This window comes from Mesoplodon bidens (genome assembly GCF_964165515.1).
Source record: "Mesoplodon bidens genome assembly, chromosome: 20".
Classification (NCBI taxonomy): domain Eukaryota; kingdom Metazoa; phylum Chordata; class Mammalia; order Artiodactyla; family Ziphiidae; genus Mesoplodon; species Mesoplodon bidens.
Genome location: NC_138181.1, coordinates 34,786,835 through 34,813,526, shown reverse-complemented (window position 1 = coordinate 34,813,526; position 26,692 = coordinate 34,786,835). Strand labels below are relative to the sequence as shown.

General features: G+C 42.2%; 1 protein-coding gene and 1 long non-coding RNA gene across 2 annotated transcripts; both read right to left on the bottom strand.

The window, feature by feature from the left end:
• Nucleotides 1-9,739: 9,739 nt before the first annotated feature.
• Nucleotides 9,740-12,216, bottom strand: LOC308608200 (putative protein FAM90A23; the record flags this gene model as incomplete). Its single annotated transcript, XM_081220923.1, has 4 exons — nt 9,740-10,441; nt 11,004-11,145; nt 11,585-11,784; nt 12,199-12,216. 4 exons carry the CDS (start codon nt 12,214-12,216, stop codon nt 9,740-9,742), a joined length of 1,062 nt encoding a protein of 353 aa, XP_081077049.1.
• Nucleotides 12,217-12,226: 10 nt separating this feature from the next.
• Nucleotides 12,227-12,942, bottom strand: LOC308608193. The gene is made up of 3 exons (XR_014014107.1): nt 12,844-12,942; nt 12,716-12,754; nt 12,227-12,398 (listed from the first exon to the last, which is right to left on the bottom strand). It is a non-coding gene; the product is annotated as an uncharacterized lncRNA (long non-coding RNA).
• Between the last annotated feature and the right edge of the window lie 13,750 nt (nt 12,943-26,692).

Below are 26,692 nucleotides of genomic sequence, written 5' to 3'. Positions count from 1 at the left end.
TTACACCCTAGAGCATCAGTCAGTTGTAGTCTCCTGTTAAAATGTTTCCAGTGTCAGTTGCATACACATGTTGTGTTACTCCCCTACAGGCACAAACATTCTCTTTTATAGTCTCCCTGCCCAGATATAAGATTAATTTTGAAGACTTCAGTCTGTTCTAAAGACTAGGAGATGAGCAATGTTTGTGCAACTGACTTTTTCTTAGGTCTCATGTTGTGGTTTTGAGCTCATATTAATTTTTTAACTGACTTCAGCCTATCCAAAAATATTCCCAGAAAGAGCTCAATCTCCACTTAATTACATACAGGCAATTGTGCTCAATTACCAACTTATCTCACTGCCAGGTCTTTCGTTTGGATGACTGGTGTTCCACCCATGAAACTTACCATTGGCATGGCGTGAGGTTTGTGCGTCCTGTAGACTTGTTGCATGAATATCATTTCTTGTTGTATAAGTGGCCTTTTACTGCCTAAAGAAATGGAAAAAATATAGATTTTAGAATGAAATTAGGGAAATAAAAATGTAAACAAACACCAAGGTCCATGTGAGTATCTTTCAAAAATTGGCACTCTGATGGAGAGACCGTGTATAATAAAGAAATACTCAAGGTAGTAGAAATACTTTAAAAGTCATTGTCTATTAGATAAAAACAGGATTAAAATATAAAATTGTAATGTGGTGGAGAGACATTGGGTCAGCAAATGATGGAAAACACAGTAAATGGGAGGATCAGGACAAGAATCACTAAGTGAAAGTTTAACTGCAGTAAGTCCACAAGCACCCTTTTCCTTAAAGAATAGAAAATGGCAGGAAGTAATATGAATTGTGATTGGTAGATGCAAAGAATGATAACAACATGAAGAATTTCAGCCCAATGTCCTCACTTCCAGTTTAGAACATATCGCTCACTTCATCAAACTTTCATTGGTGTTTCCAAGGACTTAACACACTGACTGAAACTTTCTTGCAGTGAAGCACAGGCCCCTGATTCTTACCTGGACTCTGGCCTTGGAGGAATCCTGTTGCTTCACTCCATAGCTCTTTTCCTTGTTCGAGCTGGGAAATCACATCTGATTTGCTGATCTGATACCCTGTTTGATTTGAAAAAGAAAAAAAAATGTTGGATTTTGAGTCTGGGATAATTACCCTTTGCTGTGCTCAAGGCCAGGGTAAGGGAAAGAGGAAAATAAAGAGATAATTGAAGGTCAGTGCAGGCAACAACATCTTCAACAGACAAAACAGTGAAGGTCCTTCAGCAGACCAGGAGGAAATCCAGAGCAGCAGCAAACACAGTGAGGCCCTCTAGCGGCTGATGCCTGTGCCCAAGTTCAAAGAGAGATTACAGAATCCTCAGTGTTTTCCAAATGGGAAAGATTAAAAGACTCTACAGTGGGCTGAATATTACTTTCAAACAGGAGCCAGGAAGGATACACCTTACAGGAATCATCAAAATTATGTCATATACACGACTCTGGTCTCAAGCCTTCATGGAGTGACTAGAACAGAAGAATCATTTTTAAAATATTTGATCCATTTACTTATGCATTAAAATATCCATTGAATCCCCAGTTCTGTTCTGAGTGTAAACACTGAGTAGCCACAGAGATATGAAATGTGGCCAAGATTACCTTCCGGTGTGGTAAAGAAAAGTGCCATGAAAAGAAATGTCTTCCTCTTAAGTAGTTATGAGGACTATCAAAGAATCAGGAAGGACTTGGAGTGGGACACGGGGAAGCTGATCTAAATGCCTGTTCAGTGAGTGAATGAATGGATTGGATACAGGTGCACATACATCCGTGTTGACAGACTCACCTACGGAGACCAGGTGGGTGATGTTTTCCAGCATCACGTTTCTGAACAGGGTTTTCTGGGATGTGTCCAGCAGGGCCCACTCTTCCTGGGTGAAGTTGATCACTACATCTTCAAATGTCACTGATTCCTAAAACATCAGGGATATTCTGGTTTAGACAGAGAAGTCCCTACCACTGTCCAGGGTGGGAGGGTCGAGATGAGGAAGTGAGGGGGTCTGGGTGGATAAAGGATCACGCTCTGTGTGGGGTTCCCCTCAGTTCTCTGCCAGCGCTGAGCTGGTGTCTGCCTTTCACGTCCATTCATGGAAACCTACATACTCTGATGTCATGAAGCTTTAATTTATAGAAATATCACTTGAAGTGTGTTATAATACATTGTGGAAGTTTTCCAATAACCTGGAAATTAGGACTTCCAGTCAGTTGATAGTAAAAGATTCACTTGCATATTTATAACTCAATCTCTCTTCCCTATTAATTTCAAGGAACTGTACAGATTCATGACAAGACAAACAATAACCATGATGGGCTACTTTGAAAGCATGACTATTGGTTTAAATTATGTCCCTAGAGGAAACTTTGACTCTCCAAAAAGAAACTGCTTCCATTATTTGTTATGTGTGTTGAAATCATCAAATATATAATTGTATGAAGTGTTTCCGTTCTAGCAAACCTACGCTAAATACAAAACACTATTCTACTAATCATGCAATTGTCAGAGGATCATGAAGAAATGCCTAGCATTCCTCAGAACTGAGCAAGGTTCATGCAGAACTTGGTACCAGGAGGTGTCCTCTCTCTTAACACTACAGGACTCAGGTGTTCATAACAAACTCTGAGGTCAGATGGTTCAGAAGCATAAGCCGGGGACTCGGGTGGATGGAGGGAAGGACAGACCTAGCCTGACCATCACTGTGGCGTGAAGACTCCCAGTCAACATTTTCAGGGACCTTGACCTTAGTTATCGCTGTTTCTCTTGTAATCTAATCTCATCTCCATGCTGAGGGATGAAAGAAGCCTAGTGATTGGTTTTGTTTTCTCCAATTTTTCAAAAATCTATGAGAGAACCTAATTTTATTCTACCTACTGTACTGTTTCTCCTTTCTGTGCAGCACAGTTAAGAAAATACTCCTCCCTACACATTCCTCCCAGTTATCAAATATGAATAAAAGCTTAATTACTAAGAGGTGGAAGGTGTGAATGAGGGGTCGATTGCTAATGACACTCAGGGTGTAGCTTCAGGAGAAGGAGGCGTCGCTACTCACCAGAGGCTCCATTGTCAACACCTCAGTCGCCAGGAGTCTTTCTCGGGATTTCACTCACAGCCAATCCAAGCACTGAGCACACAAACCTGAGGATGGAGAAGAAGCCATGAGACTCCAGTCCTGTGCAGAACTTCCAGACCCACCTGAAATGGAGCCCCCCACCTCCACCTGGGTGTGACCCCAGCCCAGCAAACGGAAACCAGTGGTGCATCCTAAGAACACGGTGCAGTCTCTCCTCTCCCAGATCCCATGTAAGAAGCTAGAGCTGTGGTTGCTAATACAGAAAGTCAAAGTTCAGAGAGTTTGCAAATAAGAATGTGCTAAGCGTTGACTTTGTGTGTTCAGCAGCCTAGGCCATCCAGAAGCATTCAATGTCCTCTTTGATTCCAACCCTCGGGAACCCTGACTCATGCCAGAGTAGAGTTTGGCTTCCTCCTGTAGGAAACACTGGAAATCCCCAGATCACTCTCTTCCCTTATGCACCCACAATGGTCCTCCAACACCCCTGACAGCCCTCTGGAGCCTCACTGCCTTCCAGCTCTCCCTCAACCCTGACCTTTTAGTTCTGTCCCCCATCTACATGGATATTAATCAGCCAAGGACCTATTTCAGGACGCAGTTAAACCAAGGACTTATTCCACTTGGAGGAACCATGGCACCCACCCTTCCGGTCTAGTCCTTAACATCTGCTGCTCCAGAAGGTAGCAGGGGTACACGAGTCATAGTGTTACGGTCATGGACTGTCTCAACCCTCTGTGTCAAGGATGCTCAGAAATATGGATTGGCTTAGGTTTAGCAGGAAATTAGTTTATTTACCAATGACATTCAGAGGTTCCAAAAACTTTAATATATGACAGAGTTACACATCTAGAAGAAGGATCAGCTGTCATTTAATTTTGTTCAGTCTGTGTCCTGTGCTTAAATTCCTTTAGGGTAACAAAGATCACCTAGGTTTTACTTGTAATATGACCGCTAACATTAACAATCAGAAGAAGCTCCCTGTTATTTATGTCTTCATTTTTATCGCCCAGTTTTGGGGGAAACCTCTCCGTCTGATGCACAATGGATCCCCTCATTACATCCTGTCTATCTTGAAACAGAAATATCTTCTAAAGGTATTTGCTCTCAAGTTCCTTCTCTCCTGAACTCCCTTCACAATCAAAGTGAAAGTGCAGTGATCATTTTCTATCAGAAATAAAGAGAAGCCTTGGGTTAATGCCAGCATCTGCTTATTGTGGATAGGAATCAAGTATCCAGGACAATTCACAATGCCCAAAACACACTCAAGAAAAAGTTTAGTGCTTGGATTATCCAGAGCACCTGGGAAATCCAAGGTGGGAGGGACTACCTAGGAAAACCAATCAAGAGTTGGCCATGGATTGCCTTTGGTTTTGCCTTCAAGGCAAATTTGAAGGTGAAATGAAATGTCTTTTTTTACATTTAGAATTTTTCTTCTATTGATAATAGGAATATGTAAATCCCTATGATATCCAGGGAAACACCAGGCATATGCAAAAGAGCAGCCTTACAAGTAGAAAGAAGATGGAACCTAGGCAACCCTGTCTATGTCCAGATTACAAGTCAGAGGAATCAAAGGGCGTTAATATATATTAATTTGGGGGAAAAATTAAAATAAATATCTCAAGAGATTTATTTTACCTTGAGATAATTATTTCAACATAAAAATCTATCTTAAGACACATAAGAAATGAAGAAAATCACTTGATGAAACCCATAAAAGAAAAATAATTCAGAGGCAGAAAATGAAGTATTTAGAAACAAATTAGTAAAAACATCAGATGTAGATCAACAGCCAATAGAACTTTCCAAGACGAAGAACATGCTCTACATATGCATTGTATGATACAGAAACTGCCACATGCATGTGGTGACAGAATACTTGAAATCTGGCTGGCACTACCAAGGATGTGAAGTTTAGCTATTTAATTGCATTAATTTAAATGTTCTAGCCACATGCAGCTGGTTGTCACTGTATTGGGAGAGCACAAGGCTACAATCTTAGGTTAGGCAGATAAAATAACTAAATAGATTCAAGACAACGGTGTTGGAGTTGAAAAAAAGGACATGTACAGTCAAGAGTAGGAAATGATGGTGGCAAAGTAAATGTTGACACAATATGATTCAGAGACCATAAGAGGCTGCTTTGATAGGGCAAAAGTGTAAAGACAGATAGGACTTAGAACATTTTCATGGAATGAAGCCAAGGCACATCTCACAGTTTGGAGGACTCACCAAAACCCCAAGTTGCAGGAGCTGGTGAAGCCAAATGGATTCTGAGGCAAGTACCAGAGCAAGCAGCCAATTTCTCTTCCTCCAAAGCCCCAAACTGTCCAGCTTCTTCTTCTCTGGACAAATGCATCCCTTTGCCTGTCTGACTTTCCTTTGTACCTGGATAACAGTTTATAACCCAATCTGGGCTACATTCCAAGATCCACCCTCTCAGAAGGTTACTGACCCTAATACGGTTTCAGTCTGTGAGCCACACCTTGTTCAATTTGATTGGATTTTCCAGACTAATAGGAGATTGTAATCCTCACACAGTGTTGGAGAGCAAAGATGTAAGGTCATTGTCCAGGGACAGTGAGAAGATCCATTCATTCCCTTCTTCATCCGTAAACACTGTTGAGTGCATTCTCTATACCGGGAAACATTACGTGTCTTCAGAATAACAGGGCATCAGACACATGGGGATTCTGTGGAAACGAAGCTGGGATTCCCTGGGAGAAATCCGGAATTAAAAATAAAATGCAAGATGAGGAACTATGAAAACGTGAAATCTAAATAATGAGGCAACAAACTAAGATATATTGCTGGGATGCAGAACATGACTCTTAAGGCACTGGCCACGTAGTACTTTCAAGAACATGTTAAGAATCTATTAACTATGCAAAGAAAATGGGAAGACAATTTTATACTTTATTTCTTGGTTAGTGGGGAAATCCATACAAATGTTCCTACATAGTAAACTATTGTAGATAATTTTTCTTCCATCTCATTCACAGTTGATTTATACATTTGAGTGGCAATCTTACGGGTGTGGAGATGGCTGTTTAAGTTTAAAATTCCTGGTTCCCAAATGGAAAAAATTAAACCAGGGGACATGGTGAGTATTTCATTGTATCTGAGGACATTTTGCTTGTACCGCATACAATGACTGGCAATCCTATTATCTCGTGCATTTCAATTCCATCTCCCATACACATTAAAGAATATTTCACCTGAAGCTAGTATATTAAGGTAAATAACTATACTTCAATTTATTTTTTTTTAAAAAAGAGTATTTCAAACCTTCTCCATTACCCCTCAATCTCCAAGGACTCATCCTTTTCTCCTACATCCCTCAGATTATATATAACCTATTTCCCAAATGAAATAGACGTTTTTGGATGTAGGTACTTTCCACTGTGAGATTTAAAGAGCTCTGTACTGTCATTCATTACTCGTGCCATCTCCTGTATAAAAGGAAAGAAATAAAGATGTTAAAAAACTAAAATAAAATAATAGTAAATACATTAAAAAAAGAAAAAAAAGGAAAGGAATTGCCTTTCCTCTCAGCTCAGGAATTTATTTCTAGATTTGTGCTCTTTCCTATTCTTTCCTGCCATGTCAGAATGTATGTTATAATTTAAATCAAATACACTTTATTTTATTTTCATTTAACTTTTAAAGTATAGTTGATGTACAATATTATATTCGTTTCAGATATACAACATAGTGATACCGTATTTTTTATAGATTATACTCCACTTAAAGTTATTATAAAAATAATTTGGATTCCCTGTGTTGTACCATATATCCTTGTAGCTTATTTACTTATTTTATACATGGCAGTTTGTATCAATACCTCTTTTTTAAAAAATTTGTTTATTTTTGGCTGCATTGGGTCTTTGTTGCTGTGTGCGGGCTTTCTCTAGTTGTGGTGAGTGGGGGCTACTCTTCGTTGCAGTACGTGAACTTCTTAGAAGTAGGAAAAGAGACCAGGGGTCTGAGCAAGAGGAAAGGCCACGCGAGGACAGCAAGTCAGCTCCCCTCGGCTCGACATGGATGGAGGCCTTGGGGAGAAACAAACCCATCTATACCTGGATCTGGGAAATTCTGGCTCCAGGACTGTGCTGCTTCCAGCAATTAGAAACCTTTGTTTAAATGGAAACTAATGGGAAACTCCTTCTTGGCCTGGAAGGAATGCACTGTTTCACACTAAAGACTTCAGAACGTATTTTCCATGTCTTTTGTCCATTCCCTCAGGAGGCAGACTCCACACAGGGCTCAGCTCCGGGGACCTCACGGGGCCAGGATGTGGTCAGTGAGGCTGGAGGGCTTAGGAATTCCTTGAAAAGAACACGTGCTACTGTATATATCTAATATCTATACGATATCACCTGTATATATTCTTTATTTGTCACATATTCTATTTCACAGATCTTGAGATAAGTTATAAATTCAAATACTTTTTTAAAAATCTGGATGGTATCCCATACTTTTCACTTTTTCTAAATATATTGTCATTTCGCATTTTTCATTATCTTTCTTCCCTGGACTATTTGAAAGATTATCTTTATTTTGAAAGTAGGAGATTATTGAACCCATTTTTGCTTACTCTGAATATTTTGGGTCGAGTATGGATAATGAGCTGTGTGCCATCACCTGGGTAGACGGAAGGAACACCATCTTCTCAAAACTGACAACACGTGTTTCTATTGAGCCCCAGATCAATGCTGTCTCATTAAACCCATCCTGTGTCCGGAAACCCTGTCCCCTGTATTTGCAGGTCCAAGAAAACCGAGCCAATCCTAACAACTCCAATCCCAGATGGCTACTATGACAGACTCCTCTTTAATCCTGTGATGTTCAGAGGATTCCATAAAATAGAACATTTGTCAGGGCCTGTTCAGACCCTTTGAAATGCCAGAAGTAAGGATCAATGGTGTTTTGTTTTGTGAGAACCTCTAAGAGAGTACTGGGACAGGATTGAGGTCATGAGATAAGGGAGTATAAGGAATAGGCTTAGACCCAGGTCACAAAGAGAAAGGTCATTTCAGAAGTTCCAGTAGGTGTGGGCATGGCCCCGAGTGTGCCAGCTCCGTTTTCCCGATATTTTAACAACCTTGTGCCTTCAACCAGCAGCTTGCTGCCCTTGAGGTACAGGCTTCTACGGAATGAAGATGCTGTCCCCAGACAGTTGTTCCGTGTGGAGGTAGGAACGTGGTTTGCTCTTCCCAGGAAGCCCTCTCTACGCAGCTCAGTGAATTTTCCTGGACCTGCTCAGGTCTCCTCCTGTTAGAGAACAGAGGCAGCATGTGACGTAGGTGACATCACTGCCACCACCTCCAGTGGTTCTCAAACTAGATGATATAATCACCTCCAGAGCAGCTATAATCCCAATGCCCAGGCCTCAAAACAGACAACATAAACTCGTACCTTTTGAAGTAGGATTCAGGCTTGTGCACCTATTAAGATTCACCAACTGAGTCCAATGTGGCCCAGTGTGAGAATAAGGCAGCCTACACGTTATCACATTGTCCATGCAGGGGATTGACACGGTGCATTGTTAATGTGCATATGTTGACCCGTGGATCTGGGAGGGCCGGAGGTTCTGTATGTTTAATAAGCCTTAGGTCCTCCCAAGCTCCTCTTTCCCCTCAGTTACAAAATCAATCTTACTTTTTCTGTTTTGTGTTTTGGCCACACAGCATGTGGGATCTTACTTCCCTGACCAGGACTCAAACCCGCGACCCGTGCATTGGAAGCAGGGAGTCTTAACCACTGGCCTACCAGGGAAGTCTCCACAAAACCTTTTTTTTTTTTTCTTTTTTTTTTTTGTGGTGCGTGGGCCTCTCAGTGCTGTGGCCTCTCCCGTTGCGGAGCACAGGCTCCGGACACGCAGGCTCAGCGGCCATGGCTCACGGGCCCAGCCGCTCCGTGGCATGTGGGATCCTCCCGGACCGGGGCACGAACCCGTGTCCCCTGCATCGGCAGGCGGACTCTCAACCACTGCGCCACCAGGGAAGCCCCCACAAAACCTATCTGGAGTAAAAATAGACGTTAAGATGATCTTCAAGGCTTAGAGATAAAAACCACGTACAACATGTCTTATACGGTAGAACTTTATTAAAATGGAAAGAAATTTTGAAAACAAAGCTTTATAGTAACATTTAATGAAACATAAGAAGCAGAGCCATGGGAGTGTCCCCACCATGATTTACAGTGAAAGACTCCACAGAATCCACGAGTCTCATCTCAGGACAGGGCACTGCTGACCTTCTGCAAAGCACAGCGCTGGGCCCTTTAGCCAGGTTCTAAAAGTTCAGACATTTGCACCAAATGCAGATTACTACCATAGCTTCCTATTTACACAATAGTTCAAAGTTACTCCTGGAATTTGTCTCAGTTACTTGAAATAGATTCAGGCTGACAAACAACTTGCCATGCCAGCGTGATAAGCACCCTTTGACAGGTGACTCTAGTTCCATCAGGAGAAAGTGCAGTGCGTGCACGTGTGTGTCGCTGGGGCTCGTCTGAGTTTCCAGCGTTGTTCGCCCACCAGGGGTGGGGACTCACTGCTTCTCCAGGAACAGCTGCTCTTTGTGCCTCCCCCTCCTCAGGTGCACAGTCACCTCCAGGGCACCTGGGGCTGGAGGACAAGTCTTAGTTGCCATTGGCGTGTCCCTCGCAGTCGCTGTCTTCAGAGGAAGAAGACACCTGAAGGTCATCGTAGAGGACACTCCGGGGGCCAGGGGCCCAGTGTCCCTCAGGCTTCCTGCCAGTGGGAGGGTTGTGAGCAGGAGGGGCCGACTGCTCAGGACGAGGCAAGGAGGGAGGCGCCACGTCCCTGCAGCTCCACCGGCCTTCGTCTACTCTCACGAAGAGCTTCCTGAGAGGCTGGCCTGGAGCATGGCTGATGGGTGGAGGATGGTGTCTAGTGCAGGCTTGGACACTATTGGGGCCAGATCTGTCCAGTGGAGGTTTGAGGGTAAGGCTTTGCCCCTGGGCAGGTGTCTTCCTGCTGACTTGGGGGGTCCCTGTGGGTCCAGTTGTACTGGGTGGAGGAGGGAGATTCTGGAAAGCACCCAGATCTGCTGTCAGAGTGCTCCTCTGGGGAGTCTGGATGGGGCTGAGTCTAGGTTTCTTTGGGGGGCTCAGACATGTCTGGATGGGGATCTGGGCAGATCTCTTGCCTGGGGCCTTGATGCTGCTTTTGGAGTCCTGGATCCAACTTCTGCTGATGAGAGACACTGCAGGGTGGGTGGATTCCCTGTCATCTTTCCTGACAGGTGACCTACTCAGGAGATCTGGATCCCGGAGGGGTTTCCTCTTGGATGCCTGGATGAGCGTGGGCGTGTTTGGATGCTGTAGGAGAAGACCAAACAGAAAGGCCAGAGATGAGAATCTTCTCTCCATCCAGGAAAAATTAAAATTAACCAAAAACCATCTCATAGGAACTAATTGTATGTGATGAGACACTCAACCTCAGTGGTGCTCATGAAAAAGAAAATTACAAAATCACCTTGAGACATTTATACATCAAATAGGCAAATAGAAAGAGTTTAACAATGTCTCTTGTTAAGTAAGTGGAAACAAGCTTTTTGTATACCCCCTTCCTAGGGCTGCACACAACTTGGTGTTTTGCAGGCACTTTGATGGCAAAATAAGTTTGGATGGCCAGTTTTGGAGGATGAATCACAACTGACAGATTCGTGTTTTCACTTAAAGGATTCTGCTTATGGAATGCTGCTGATAAAATCACTTCCATTTACCAAACAGCATATCTTGCCAGCCATGCAAGTAAGAATGCAAAATCAAAGAAACCGGGGAAAATGGCCTCTGAAAAGGACTCTAAAGGATCACGTTGGTTGGAAAAGAATGTGACCCGCTCCCTCCCACAGAAGGGGACTGAGGCCAATCGTGTTACCCCAGAAGGAGGAAGAGCGGGAACCAGGAGACGGACCCTCAGGTAGGGGCAGGATCCTGTCGCCTCCTTCCAGTGCTGCCGCCGCCACCCTTGGGGTTTCCTGGGGAATCTCTGGAGTAGCTTCCTCTGCTGCTCGTCTCTCCTGCAAAACAAACCACATTAAGGGGCAGAAACTCAATTTCCTTGTCACCATTGGGACCAACGGTGCTGTGGCCCAGACCCTTTCCAAGTCTAGGGGTGACACCGGACCTGAAACCCTGTGCTTTGTGCAGACTCCTCCCCCGCTCATATCCTTCCCCCCAACTCCAGGGTTCCCTCCTGAGTTTCCCAGCAAGTCCTGTCTATTTGTCCCTATGGCCTTGGGGCCTGTCAGGTGCAAAATTGCATGTGTTCTCCACACCCCTCAGTGACTTCAAGGCATATTCTGAGCTCCCGAGTGTGGCCCCCTCGGGACATGGCTCCTGTTTCCCCATTTTCCCTGTCACTTCCAGAGATGGCTCAGCACCCAGTGTAGAGAAGGACGGGAACCGTCTCCAGCGACTTCAGCCCGAAGCTTGGGTACCACCCACCTCACTGCTCACCTTTGCCTTTCAGCCTTCTCTCTCTCAGCCGTGTTAGGGGTCCCGGGGGTCTGCAGGTCCTGCAGCTTCTGTGGTTCCAGGTTCTCCTTGCCGAGTTTGGAGCCCAAGGGCTGGGGGGCCAGGGCCCCATGCCAGCGCTTCATGGGGCACCTGAGGCTCCTCGCTTTGTGCCCAAAGGCTCCACAGTCCCTACACTTCACCTGTGGGTGGAGGGCAACAAGGTCAGTGAGTCAGCAGAACTCACAGGCGCACGTGCAAAGCGAACACAAGGACAGATTGAGACAGATGTATTGAGAGTGATGAACACTGACTGGTTCTGGAGAAAGGACGGCAGCACACGGCCCCTTAGCTGCCAGGATATTTATGATACTGTGGGGCTTCCCAAAGCCTTTGCCAGGGAGCATCAAAGGAGGAAGGGCTGGTGCTCTAAGTGTGCACAGCGAGACCCCAATTGAAGGATTTGCATAACAGCAGGCCAGACATCACACTAAGGAGGGGTCAGGTGGCCCCCGTCTCTGAACGGCCCTGTCTCCCTGGGGATGAAGTCCCAAGGCAGCTGTCTTTGGATGGGGCTGGGCAAGGGAGTTATGGACCCAGGTATTCCAGGCCCAAACCCTGTTTCCAGAGTCCATGCCTCCACTTACCCTGGGGTCTTCGTCCTTTGGTTGGGGAGCCACCTGCCTCCCTGCGCCCGGGTTTTGCCTCCTCACTTGCTGGGCTTGAGAGAGTTTGCAGGGACCCAGCTGTCTGCAGCGACCGGCCATGTTCCCCGCCTCCTCGGTGCTTCTCACCAATCTTACTTTTTGGATTTCCTCTGTAAAAAGAAAGAGAAAACTGTCATATTCATACAAGTCACCCCTGCCCCCTCCACACAAATGGGGTCATGAAACCTCACGACCACTAAGGAAATCCAGGTTTCTGATACTTTGACTTCTCTGCCCAGACATTTCTCCATTCTCTCCAGATACCTACCCACAGATGAGGACCCTGACTTGGTTAGAAGTTTTAGGCAGAACTGTGAATTTGGATTTGCATCTTTGAAAGACTAAAGTTAGAGACTTTGGTTACATGTATCACAGTCTAACAGATAAGAGTGAGAAAAGATTTCCCCACACGTACAGAAATACTTACGCTATGGAAAGGCCACATTTAATACTGACGCCCAGGCATCTGAAAACCAAACATAAGTTTGATAACTCCTTGAGAATTGGGCTCTCCCATCGGACATCAGAGAAGGCAATTCTCAAATACAAACTCACGTAACACAATTATTTTCTCCTCTGCTAGCTTAGACGGGGCACAACGCAGGGTCTGAACTGTTTTCTGAATCCTTCACCCTCAGTGTCTCACTTTTACCTAGTTAATAAAATGTGAAATACATGTTTCAACTGAGGGTGAATGAATAATTTTTTAGGCTTTCAATGCCTACAGACAATCCTACCAAGTTTTCACAACTGCTCATCCAGTGCCCCACATCAATCAGAAAGCTAGGATGCTAAATTCCTTAGAATTTGAATCTTCACGTCATAAGAGCATTTAGAGGATATATTTTTTCAGCCTCTGTTCTCAAAACTGCTACTGAAGTTAAATGATCTAGATCATTATCTGGCACCATACTTAAAACTCAACTCAAAATCGATGAAAGATTTGAAGATAAGACCTGAAATTGTAAAACTCCTAGAAGAAAACAAAAGATATATGCTCCTTGACATAGTTCCCAATCAACGGAAAAAGGGATAAGGAAACAATAGTATGTATATTCTATGGAAATCTATTCAGCCGTAAAAAAAGTTGAAATCTTGTTATTTTCCAGAACATGGATAGAACTTAGTCTTATGATGCTAAAGAAGAAAGTCAGAGGCTGAAGGTGAATACCAAAGGACTTCACTCATGAGTAGGATAGTAAGAAAAAACAAAAAGGAAATAAACCAACAAATCGGTGAACAAACCAAGTGACAAAAACAAACATATAGATTCACAGAACAGAGTAGTGGATACCAAGGAGGAAACCTCAGGGGCCAAGGCACAATGGTAAAAGTGGTCAAATGTGTAGTGACAGTGGGAGAGGAAAATTTTGGTGGTGAGCCTGTGTTAAGGTTTACAACATTTGAAATGTAATACTGTACAAATGAAACATCTAATATTGACACCCACTGTTAATGCAATTTAAAAAATAAAATTATAAAAATAAAGACACCTTGGGACTTCCCTGGTGGTGTAGTGGTTAAGAATCCACCTGCCAGTGCAGGGGACATGGGTTCGAGCCCTGGTCTATGAAGATCCCACATGCTGCAGAGCAAGTAAGCCCGTGAGCCACAACTACTGAGCCGGCGCTCTAGAGCCCATGAGCCACAACTACTGAAGCCCGTGTGCCACAACTACTGAAGCCTGCATGCCTAGAGCTGGTGCTCCACAACAAGAGAAGCCACCGCAATGAGAAGCCCGCACACTGCAATGAAGAGTGGCCCCGGCTCGCCGCAGCTAGAGAAAACCCACACACAGCAAAAAAGACCCAACGCAGCCAAAAATAAATTAATTAATTAAAAAAAAGACACCTTACCCTATTGCCAGGCCAAATCACTACATATCTTCACTATGGACTTCTTGTTCTGAGGGATATGCTGAACACAAATTTAAAGCAAACTATCCTAAAGTCCAGCTGTGCTCCTCCTCTCTGTCAGGAGAGTATCAGGGAGGTGGGTGGAGGAATGAAGCTTTGAAGGGGGCTGAGGACGGGTCAAGGGGGAATTTCCTTTCCCAGCTGACCTGATACTGCTCCAAGGTCACATGACCTTGTTAAGGGTTGCTTAACCAATCAACATCATCTGTCTCCTTTGGTCTAACCACGTCTGAAGACATGTAAAGAGAAAGAAATAATTCGTGATTTCACTCATGTGTGGAATACAAAAACTTAACAAACAAAAAGAAAATAAGTAAAAACAACTTTAAGGAAGAAAAAAGTTGACACGATAACAAATACAAAGATACACAGACCCGAGTAGTGGAAATTAGAGGAGAAGCCACAGGCAGAGGCAAAATGGACAAAATGGGGCAGCTAGATGGTGACAGAGGAAAACTGCATTTTTGGTGCTGAGAAGGTGTATGGTACACAGAAACTGAAATGTATTGCTGTGCACATAAAACTTACTAATATTATAATGGAATGATATCTAAGTTTTTAAAATTTTTAATTAAATTAAAAAGAAATTAAAGAATCAATACTCAACTGCCTAAAACCACATCACTACATAATTTTATTCTTGTCCTGTTTCCTTGAGGGACTAGCTGAACACCAAATTTAAATCACACCACATGAAACTCAGCTGGATACCTCTTCTCTGTCAGTAGATGCTCAGAATGGTGGGTGCTGGATGCTCTCCACTTGAGAAGATGCAGCTTTATGGGTGGCTCAGGAAGGAATTTCCCTTTCATGCTGACTTTATACTTCTGTAAGGTCACAAGACCTTGATGAGGTTTTTTTAACCAATCAACATTATGTATCACCTTGTATTTAACAATGTCTTGAAGACACATTTAGAAAAGAGAAATATCTTATGAATTCACTTATATGTGGAACACTAAACACAAATACAAAAAGCAAATACGTAAAAAAGATTAAAGAGGAAAACAAATGACACAAAAACAAACACATATATTGACAGAACAGAGCAGTGGATATCAGAGGGTAGGATCGGGGGTGGGGGGTTGGGGGGGGTGGCCGTTGAGTAAAATGGGTCCACAGGATGGCAACAAAAAAACTTAAGTTTTTGGTGTAAGCAGTTTAATGATATACTGGGGTTGAAATATATTTTTGTGCACATAAAACTTATCTAGCATTTTGACCGAATGATACCCTACAAAAATAATTAAATTAAAAGATTAAAGCATCTGCACCCCATTGCTTAAACCACATCAGTACATATTTTGTCTACTGTCGGATTTCTCTGACAGACAAGCTGAACGCCAAATTTAAATCAAACAACCTGAATCTCACCTGTGTACCTCGTATCTGTCAGTAGATGCTCAGAATGGTGGGTGCTGGATACTCTGTGCACCTTTGAAGGGGGCTGAGGACAGGTCAGTGGGGGAATTTCACTTTCAAGCTGCCTTTGAGTCTGCTCCCAGGCCACATGACCTTGATGAGTTTTTTCTTAACCAATCAAGGTTACGTATCACCTTTACTCTAATAATGTCTTGAAGACGCATTTAGAAAAGACAAATACCTTACGACTTCACTCATACGTGGAACACTGTATACAAAGAAAAAGCAAATGAGTAAAAAAAATTAAAGAAGAAAGCAAATGACACAAAAACAAACACATATCTTCACACAACAGAGTAGTGGGTATCAGAGGGTAGCAGCAGGGGGATGGCCAATGAGTAAAATGGGTCCACAGGATGGCAAAGAAAAAACCTAAGTTTTTGGTGCTGATCAGTTTTATGGCATACTGGAGTTGAAATATGTTCTTATACATATAAAACATGTAATATCATAACCCAATGATACCATAGAAAAATAAGTAATTACATTAAAAATTAAATTATCCATGACGCATTGCATAAAGCCACATCTATACATATTTTGTCTAGAGTCCTAATTCTCTAGGGGATACTCTGAACACCAAATAAAATCAAACAACCTGAAATCCAGCCTGGTACAGGAGTTGAAATATATTGTCATACACATAAAACTTATCTAATATTATAACCAAAAAATACCTCATTAAAAAAGTCTACTGAACAATAAATTGAAAAGAAATTAAAGAATCCATATCTTTTGCCCATAACCACATCATTATTTTTACCACTGCCCTGTTACCTGAAGAACAAGATGAACACCAAATATACAGCAAATCAACCTGAAATCCAGCTGGGTACTTCCTGTTGGTAGATCATCAGAAATATGTGTGCTGGACAAACCCCAGTGAACACAGTGTGGGTTCCAAGGTGCCTGAGGAAGGGTCCATGGGAGAAGGGTCCTTTTCTTGCTTACTGTTATACTACTCCAGGTCACGTGACCCTGTTAAGACATTTGTAGCCAAGGAAAGATATCTATCCCTTTTTTTCTTACCCTGTCTCTAAGGAAGGTTTATACATTGTGATTTATTGTTATCATGCATTTTAAAACTAGAGGGACACCTGTACTTACTTTTAAGAATAATTATGATCTGAAAGAAAACTAAACATTTTTGCATATGCTTATTTTTTCTGAGAATCACAATTTTTACTGTGGCAAAACATGCATGGCATAAAATTTACTGTTTAATCACAGTGAGGTGTCAAGTCCTATGGCATCAAGTGCGCTCATGTTATCCTGCAGCCACCAGCACCATCCATGTCCTGATAAAAAAGACAGGAGAAAGAAAGACAACATTTCCCCACATGGAACAAATAATTATGCAATGAGAAAGCTGCATTTAATATTGTGGTACATGCATTTGAAAATCAAAGGAAACTATGCTTACTTCTTGAAAATTTGACTTTCCCATCGCACATCAGAGCAGGCCGTTTTCAAGTACAAATTCACTCAGGAAAAATATTTTCCCCTCTATTAAACTAGAAGCTTCACAGCTGAGCTTTAAATCTTTTCTCTTCACTGTTCCTTTTTTATCTAGTTTCTGTTAATGGAAGACAAAGAGGTTTCAGCTAAGAATGAACAAATCCATTATTTAGGCTTTCAATGCCTATAGAAAATCCCACCTTGTTTTGATAACTGCTGTTTCAGTTCCCCACATAAATCAGAATGCTGATTTACATGCCCTCTGAATTTTCATCTTCTTGTAATAAATAGTGTGAAGAATGATGTATTGTACCAGTTTCTGTTTTCAGAATTACCCTTAAAAATAAAGAATCAAGGCCACAAACTCATGCCATACACAAACGTGAACTCAAAGCTCATGAAATACTTGAATATAAGACCTGAAACTGTAAAAATGCTAGAAGAAAACAGTGGCAGTACACTCCTTGAGATAGGTGGTCATCAATGGAAAAACGGATAAAGAAGAGGTGGTAGTTATTTAATGGAACACTATTCAGTCATAAAACACATGAAATTTGCCATTTTCCACAACATGGTGGGACCTGGAGGGTATCATGCTAACAATGTAAGACAGGCAGAAAAGACAAACACCTTATGACTTTACCCATATGTGGAATACAAAAAAATTACAAGAAAAAATAAAGAAAAAAATTAATGATGAAACCAAAGGGCACCAAAACAAACACATAGATGCGCAAGATAGAATACTGGAAACCAGAAGGGAAGTGGCAGGTGGAAGGCCCAATTTGTAAAATGCCACAAGATGGGAAAAGACAGAAACTAAGTTTTTTGTCCTGAGCAGGTGCATGGTATACAGGAGTTGAAATATATTGTTGTAAACATAAAACTTATCTAATATTATAACTGAATGATACCTCAGTAAAAAAAAGAAAACAATTGGAATGTAAATTTTAAAAAATTAAAGAATCTTTACCCCATTGCCTAAAGCCATATCACTACATATTTTGACCACTGTCCTATTTCTCTGGGGGATTAACTGAACACCAAATTTACTTCAAACCAACCTGAAATCCAGCTGTGCTCCTCCTGTCAGTAGAATCTCAGAAAAGTGTGTGCTGGACAAACCCCACTGGTTGAGATGCAGCTTCCAAGGTGGCTGAGGAAGGGTCCATGGGGAAAATTTTCTTTCCGAGCTGATTTTTATGCTGCTCCAAGCTCACAGGACCTTGTTAAGCCTTTTGTACCCAAGGAAAGAAATCTGTCACAATAGATAGACAATAGAATTGGTTGCTCATCCTCCTCACACAAGATTGTTTTTCACCCTGACTGTTCCCCAGAATCCCTTGTGGAGATTTGAAAAGTAATGACGGATCAGTATCATCCTTGTATGTGCTCCTGAAAGTGAACTCAGGCCTGTGGTTTGGGAATTGTGCTACTTTGTGTTACAAGAATACAAGTAATCCCAGTGGATATCCTGGAAGAATTTCCCTTGAGATTTATGTTCAATATTGGTTTGTGTTGAAGGATAAATTCCAAGTCCTGCAGACAAAGTGGGGAGATCTGCTTTGTGAGAACATTCATTTTTTTCTTGGGGAAAAGTACATTGCAGTAATTATTTTAAAAACTGGCTTGCATGATGGCTGACAGTTTCAGGCATTTTATAATCCTGGAGGTTTATTCCATGAGCTTATGCGTGGGTAACAAGGCTGGGTTCCTCTTTAGTGAGACTGCTGGGTGCATAATTCAGGAATCAGCTGAATAAGATAGAGAGTACGATCCTGGAAGGAACTCTTCGTCCACTTAGCTCAATTCAGAGGTTTTGGGACAAAATAACAAAAGAGATTTCTGAGGTCTGGGAGGGCAGAGATGCCTGTCTCTTTAGCCCCCGGTGGTTTCCATCTGCAGAAATATGTTGAGAGGCCTCAAAAAGTGTAGGACTAGATAGATGTCTTTGAGACTTCCTCATGACCTTGCCTGACCAGGTTGGTGACATTCTGGGAAACCTGGCCAGTGAAGCTGAAGATCAGAGCTGTGTCACCACCAGGGCCTGAAAGGGTAGATGGGGTTGAGAGACGTTGGAATAAGTGGAGCTGAGTTGTGTGGAAAGAGCTGTGGAGAAAGGGGACACTCAGAGAGTGGGGCTGAGTCTTTGCCCACTTTCCGAGGGTGCAGACCTGAATTCCTATGTTTACAGGGGCACAAAGAAAACCAGACACCAACACTTAGCTCCTTTAGCCACAGACTTTATTGTTTGAATATTTGCAACTATTATTCTATACACAAATTTTAATTTCTTCCAAACTCTACATTCTATGTTGTTAGATCACTTCACTCTCCATTTTATGCCACATTTTAATGAAGAGGTATTTCCACAAATCACAATTTGCCTGAATGTGTGTTAAAGGATTCTTTTAGAGGCTCCCCCTCCCACTCAGAGGGTCAGTTTTTTCTGATATGAAATCTAGCTGTAGCTCCACTTTGATTTTTAGGATTGCTGAATCCTCAGTGCAAGAATTTAATGTTGACTAAGAAATAAGTGATCACTGAAGACTTTCCTTCCTTCACAGCACGGAGGCTGTGTTGTACAGTCTGAGCACACATGTTCCAGAGAGGTTGCTCTATGAAGAAAGAATTTCTCATGACTTTACATTGATTCACTTCTCCAGGATGAATTATTTATAAGTATGCTTTTGTGTTGCTCAACATACTTGGGTATTTCTCAAGATTTTACATCTTCGTTCTTGTTTTAGTGTTTATTTTATTTTTTTTGCTGAGTTTCTCGTGCGCATCAAGCCTGGTGATCAACTGAGTGTTTGTTAACAGTCATTACAGTCTTAGTGGTTCTCCACCTGGAGTTGGCTCGTGTTGAACAATAATTATCAAAGAAGGACTAGGGGTTGGTTATCCTCTGCTCAAGTCTCTAGGGCAGGGGTTCCCAACACCTGGTCCACAGCCTGTCAGGTACGCAGCCGCACAGCAGGAGGTGAGTGGCAGGAGAATGAGCCAAGTTTCATCTGCTGCCCCCCATCACTCGCATTACCGCCTGGACCATCCCCCATGCCACCCCACACCCCTCTGCCTGTGGAAAAATTGTCTTCTACGAAACCAGTCCCTGGTGCCAAAAATGTTGGGGACCACTGCTCTAGGGTCTTTAGAGTGGGGAGCTGTTGCTGAAAACACCCATATTATATTTCTAGAGTGAGTTCTACTAAGTTACCTAAAATTAGACCAATGACTAAAGGCTTTGCCACAGAGACAGGGCACACACGTATGGATCCACATCCACAGGTGATGCCTGTCTGGACTGAGGAGTGTGATGCCTGAACAATTGTCCATGTTGATTACAGACAGAGTTTCTTTAGTGGGTGTGAACCTTGGTGTGGTTAAATGCTAAAGTTATGGCTGGTGTTCCATCCACATTCCTCACATATATGACGCCATGTCATCTCAGGTCAGAACGTCTACTGAGGGCCCTCCTGACTTTCTCTCCAGTGCTGGGTTCCCTCATGTCGTCTCAGGGAAGAGCCACGACTGAAGCATTTCCCACACTGCTGACATTCATAGGGCCTCTCTCCAGTGTGGGTTCTCTCATGGCATCTCAGGTTTGCACGCTGACTGAAGGCATTCCCACACCGCTGACATTCATAGGGTTTCTCTCCTGTGTGGGTCCTTTTGTGCCGAGTCAGTTCAGAAATTTGTTTGAAGGCCTTCCCACACAGAAGACATACATGTGGTTTCTCTCCAGTGTGGGTTTTCTTGTGAGTGCGAAGTCTAGAACTTTGACTAAAGATTTTCCCACACAGATGACATTCATAGGGCTTCTCTCTGGGATGGATTTTCTCATGTTTTCTAAGGTAAGAGATTTGACTGAAAGTTTTCTTACATAGACGGCATTTATATGGCTTCTCTCCTGTGTGAGTTTTCTCATGTCGTTTCACGTGGGAACTTTGATTGAAGACTTTCCCACACACTTGACATTTATATGGTTTCTCTCCAGTGTGAATCATCTTGTGTTGCCTGAGCCTAAAGCAAGTACTAAGGGCTTTCCCACATAGAGGACATTCATACGATTTAGCTCTAGTGTGAATGTGATCCTGTCCGTCAAGGAATGACCCTTGACTAAGTGATTTTCTATGCTGTTTGTTGACATTACTTTTCCTTCTTAAGGGAATTGGTGAATGTTGAGGTGAAGATCTAGGAGTAAATTCATCACTCAAATCAGTCCATCCAACAGGATCCCCTTGTGTGTGAGAAACCTGCTTTGGGAAAGAGATATGAGGCTGTTACTGGTTCACCCCCATCCATGCAGACACTCATGCCTCTACATTTACACCCTAGAGCATCAGTCAGTTGTAGTCTCCTGTTAAAATGTTTCCAGTGTCAGTTGCATACACATGTTGTGTTACTCCCTTGCAGGCACAAACGTTCTCTTTTATAGTTTCCCAACCCAGATATCAGATTAATTTTGAAGACTTCAGTCTGTTGTAAAGACTAGGAGATGAGCAATGTTTGTGCAACTGCCTTTTTTCCTTAGGTCTCATGTTGTCGTTTTGAGCTCATATTAATTTCTTAACTGATTTAAGCCTGTCCAAAAATATTCCCAGAAAGAGCTCAATCTCCACTTAATTACATACCAGTAATTGTGCTCAACTGCCAACTTATCTCACTGCCAGGTGCTTCATTTGGATGACTGGTGTTCCACCCATGAAACTTACCATTGGCATGGTGGCAGATATGTGCTTCCTGTAGACACTTTGCGTGAATATCATTTCTTGTCTAAGCGGACTTTCACCCTCTAAAGAAATGGAAAAAATATAGATTTTAGAATGGCATTAGGGAAATAGAAATGTAAACAAACACCAAGGTCCATGTGAGTATCTTTCAAAAGTTGGCACTTAGTTGGAGAAACAATGTATAATAAAGAAATACTCAAGGTAGTAGAAATACTTTAAAAGTCATTGTCTATTAGAAAAAAACAGGATTAAAATATAAAAATATAATGTGGTGGAGAGACACTGGGTCAGCAAATGATGGAAAACACATTAAATGGGGCGATCAGGACAAGAATCACTAAGTGAAAGCTTAACTGCAGTAAGTCCACAAGCACCCTTTCCTTAAAGAATAGAAAATGGCAGGAAGTAATATGAATTGTGATTGGTAGATGCAAAGAATGATAACAACATGAAGAATTTCAGCCCAGTGTCCTCACTTCCAGTTTAGAATACTCACTTCATCAAACTTTCATTGGTGTTTCCAAGGACTTAACACACTGACTGAAACTTTCTTGCAGTGAAGCACAGGCCCCTGATTCTTACCTGGACTCTGGCCTTGGAGGCATCCTGTTGCTTCACTCCATAGCTCTTTTCCTTGTTCGAGCTGGGAAATCACATCTGATTTGCTGATCTGATACACTGTTTGATTTGAAAAAGAAAAAAAAATGTTGGATTTTGAGTCTGGGATAATTACCCTTTGCTGTGCTCAAGGCCAGGGTAAGGGAAAGAGGAAAATAAAGAGATAATTGAAGGTCAGTGCAGGCAACAACATCTTCAACAGACAAAACAGTGAAGGTCCTTCAGCAGACCAGGAGGAAATCCAGAGCAGCAGCAAACACAGTGAGGCCCTCTAGCGGCTGATGCCTGCGCACAAGTTCAAAGAGAGATTACAGAATCCTCAGTGTTTTCCAAATGGGAAAGATTAAAAGACTCTACAGTGGGCTGAATATTACTTTCAAACAGGAGCCAGGAAGGATACACCTTACAGGAATCATCAAAATTATGTCATATACACGAGTGTGGTCTCAGGCCTTCATGGAGTGACTAGAACAGAAGAATCATTTTTAAAATATTTGATCCATTTACTTATGCATTAAAATATCCATTGAATCCCCAGTTCTGTTCTGAGTGTAAACACTGAGTAGCCACAGAGATATGAAATGTGGCCAAGATTACTTTCCAGTGTAGTAATGAAAAGCGCCGTGAAATGAAACGTCTTCGTTTTAAGTAGTTATGAGGACTATCAAAGAATCAGGAAGGACTTGGAGTGGGACACGGGGAAGCTGATCTAAATGCTTGTTCAGTGAGTGAATGAATGGATTGGATACAGGTGCACATACATCCGTGTTGACAGACTCACCTACAGAGACCAGGTGGGTGATATTTTCCAGCATCACGTTTCTGAACAGGGTTTTCTGGGATGTGTCCAGCAGGGCCCACTCTTCCTGGGTGAAGTTGATCGCTACATCTTCAAATGTCACTGATTCCTAAAACATCAGGGATATTATGGTTTAGACAGAGCAGTCCCTACCACTGTCCAGGGTGGGAGGGTTGAGATGAGGAAATGACGGGTCTGGGTGGATAAAGGATCACGCTCTGTGTGGGGTTCCCCTCAGTTCTCTGTCATTGCTGAGCTGGTGTCTGCCTTTCAGGTACATTCACAGACACCTACACACTCTGACGTCATGAAGCTTTATTTCACAGAAATATCACTTGAAGTGTGTTATAATACGACATGGACATTTTTTAATAACCTGGGAATTAGGACTTCCAGACAGGTGATTATAAAATATTCACTTGCAAATTCATAACTCAATTTCTGTTCCCTAATAATTTCAAGGAACTCTCCAGATTCATGACAAGACAAACAATAATCTTGATGGGCTACTTTGAAAACATGACTTTTGTCTTAAGTTATTTCCCTAGGGGAACCTTTCATTCCCCAAATATGAACTGCTTTAATAACTTGTTATGGGCTTTAAAACATCCAAAGTATTTTTCTATTAAGTGGTTCCTGTCTAGCAAACCTACAAGAAATACATTATTCTATCAATCAAGACCTATGAAGGAATGCCTAGCATTCCTCAGAAGTGAACAAGATTCATACAGAACTCGGTCGCAGGAGGTGTTTCCTCTTAACGCTACAGGACACAGATGTTCATAACAAACTCTGAGGTCAGATGGTTCAGAAGCATAAGCCGGGGACTCAGGTGGCTGGAGTGAAGGAGAGACCTAGCCTGACCATCGCTGTGATGGAAGGACTCCCACTCTCTACCTTCTCAGGGACCTAGACCTTAGTTATCACTGTTTCTCTTGTAATCTAATCTTGTCTCCATGCTGAAGGATGAAAGAAGCCTAGTGATTGGTTTTGTTTTCTCCAGTTTTTAAAAAATCTATAAAAGAACCTAATTTTATTCTACCTACTCTAGTCTTTCTCCTTTCTCTTTAGAATAATTAAGAAAATACTCCTCCCTACACATTCCTCCCAGTTATCAAATATGAATAAAAGGTTAATTACTAACAGGTATGTAAAATGTGTGATTTGGGGAAAGAATGCTAATGATAGTTTGGTGACTTTTTCCAAAATCTTCAGTAGTGCATAGATACTGAATAATTGTGAAAGTCTTCAAATGGAGAAAAAGTAAAATGATTCCCCTTTAGTTCTAAACCTGTGTTCTGCTCTTGTCAACACTGAACAGCCTCACACCAGGTGGTGTAACACTGGATTCGTTACATCACAGGCTGTAAGCTCTGACTCTCTAGGGACTGGAAGGTCTGCTCCTTCCTCAGCTCTGCTACCTGCCATCACCAGCTCCTAAGCCCAGCACATCCAAAAACGGGTCAACAAGTTAATCTTTGTTTGCCAATCGGGACAAGGGTTGAACCAGTTAAAAGAAGTTTTCTTATCTCTTCTGTAAATACTATGATTAGTGCCCGCTCTCATAAGTTTAATTAAAGAATGAGATTAGTTTCTGATTAGTCCTGACCCATGATAACTATCCCAGAGTCCTAGAGCAAAGTAATTTGAGCTCAGATGACTGAACACTGCCTGACTACACTTAGAACATACAAGCCAGTTTGAAAAACTCATCCATCTAATGGCACTCGGGGTGTAGCTTCAGGAGAAGGAGGCGTCACTACTCACCAGAGGCTCCATTGTCAACAACTCGGTCGCCAGGAGTCTTTCTCGGGATTTCACTCACAGCCAATCCAAGCACTGAGCACGCAAATCTGAGGATGGAGAAGAAGTCATGAGACTCCAGTCCTGTGCAGAACTTCCAGACCCACCTGAAATGGAGCCCAAAACTGTCACCTGGGCGTGACCCCCAGCCCCTCAAACCAAAATAATTGATGCACTCTAAGAATCTTCTCTGCAGGGTAACATGTTAGAAGGCTACAGACGTGGATGTTAATAAAGAAGGTCAAACTACAGACCTCTTACAAATAAGCCATGATAAGCCTTGAGTTTTGTGTGTTCAGCAGCCTAGGGCATCCAGAGTGATTCAATGTCCTCCTTGATTCAAACTCTCAGGAATCGTGACTCATGCCACGTGTAGACTGTGGTTTCCTCCTGTAGGGAAACACTCTGCAACTCCTCAGATCATTCTCTTACCTCATGCACCCACAGATAAACTACATATTATGACCAAGTAACTCATTTACCCAGGACAATTCACTATGCCTAAGGGACCCCCAGGAAATACTGTGTAGGATTTGGATTAGCCAGAGAACATGGGAGTGTTCAAGGAGGGAAGGAAGATCTAGGAAAACTAATTCAGACTTGGCCGTGGATTATGTTTGGTTTTGACGTCAAGGCAAATTCAGAGTGAAATGGACTGTTATTTTTTACTCTCAGGTTATTTACTCTATAGATAGATAGGAATATGTAAGTCCCTATCTGGTATGCAGGAAATCCCCAGGCATGTGCAACAGGGCACCCCTATAAGCAGAAAGAACCAATATACCTAGGAATCCCTGTGCAACTCCATCTCTCAAGTAATAAGAATCAAAGGTTAATATTTATTAATTTTTAAAAATAATTAAAATAAATACCTCAAGAGATTTATTTTATCTTGAGATACTTAAGACATGTAATAAATAAAACGTAATAAGTAAATAAATGAAGAAAATCGCTTGATGAAACCCATAAAAGGAAATTAATCCAGAAAGGCAGGAAATGAAGTATTTACAACAACAAAAAATAACACATAAGTTACAGATCAACGTGCCAATAGAACTTTGCAAGGTGAAGGAAGTGATCTGTATCTGCATTGTACAATACAGTAACTGCCACACATGTGTGGTTATGGAATACTTGAAATTTAAGTAACACTACAGAGGTAGTGAAATATAGCTATTTAATTTTATTAATTTAAATTTTATAGCCACATGTGGCTGGTAGTGACTGTATTGTTGGGACCAAAAAACAACAAAAAAAGACACAAATAGTCAAATCTAAAATTATGAGAGTGATAAAATAAATCTTGGCACAATAAAATTTAAAGACCATAAGAAGCAGCTTTGATAGGACAAAAGTCTAAAGACAGATACGACTTAGACAATTTTAAGGGAATGAAGCCACCTCACAACTCACTGTTTGGAGAATTTACCAGAACCTAAAATCAGAGGAGCTAGTGAAGCTAAAATAGATTCAGAGGCAAGTTCCACTGCAAGCAGCCAATTCCTCTTCCTCCACCATCCCAAACTGCTCCTGTTCTGTTTCTTCTTCTTGGGACAAATGCCTCCTCTGTTTGACTTTCCTTTTACTGGAATCCTAATCTGGCTACATTCCAGGGACACACCCTAACTAGACTCTAATAGGGCTTCAGTCTGTGA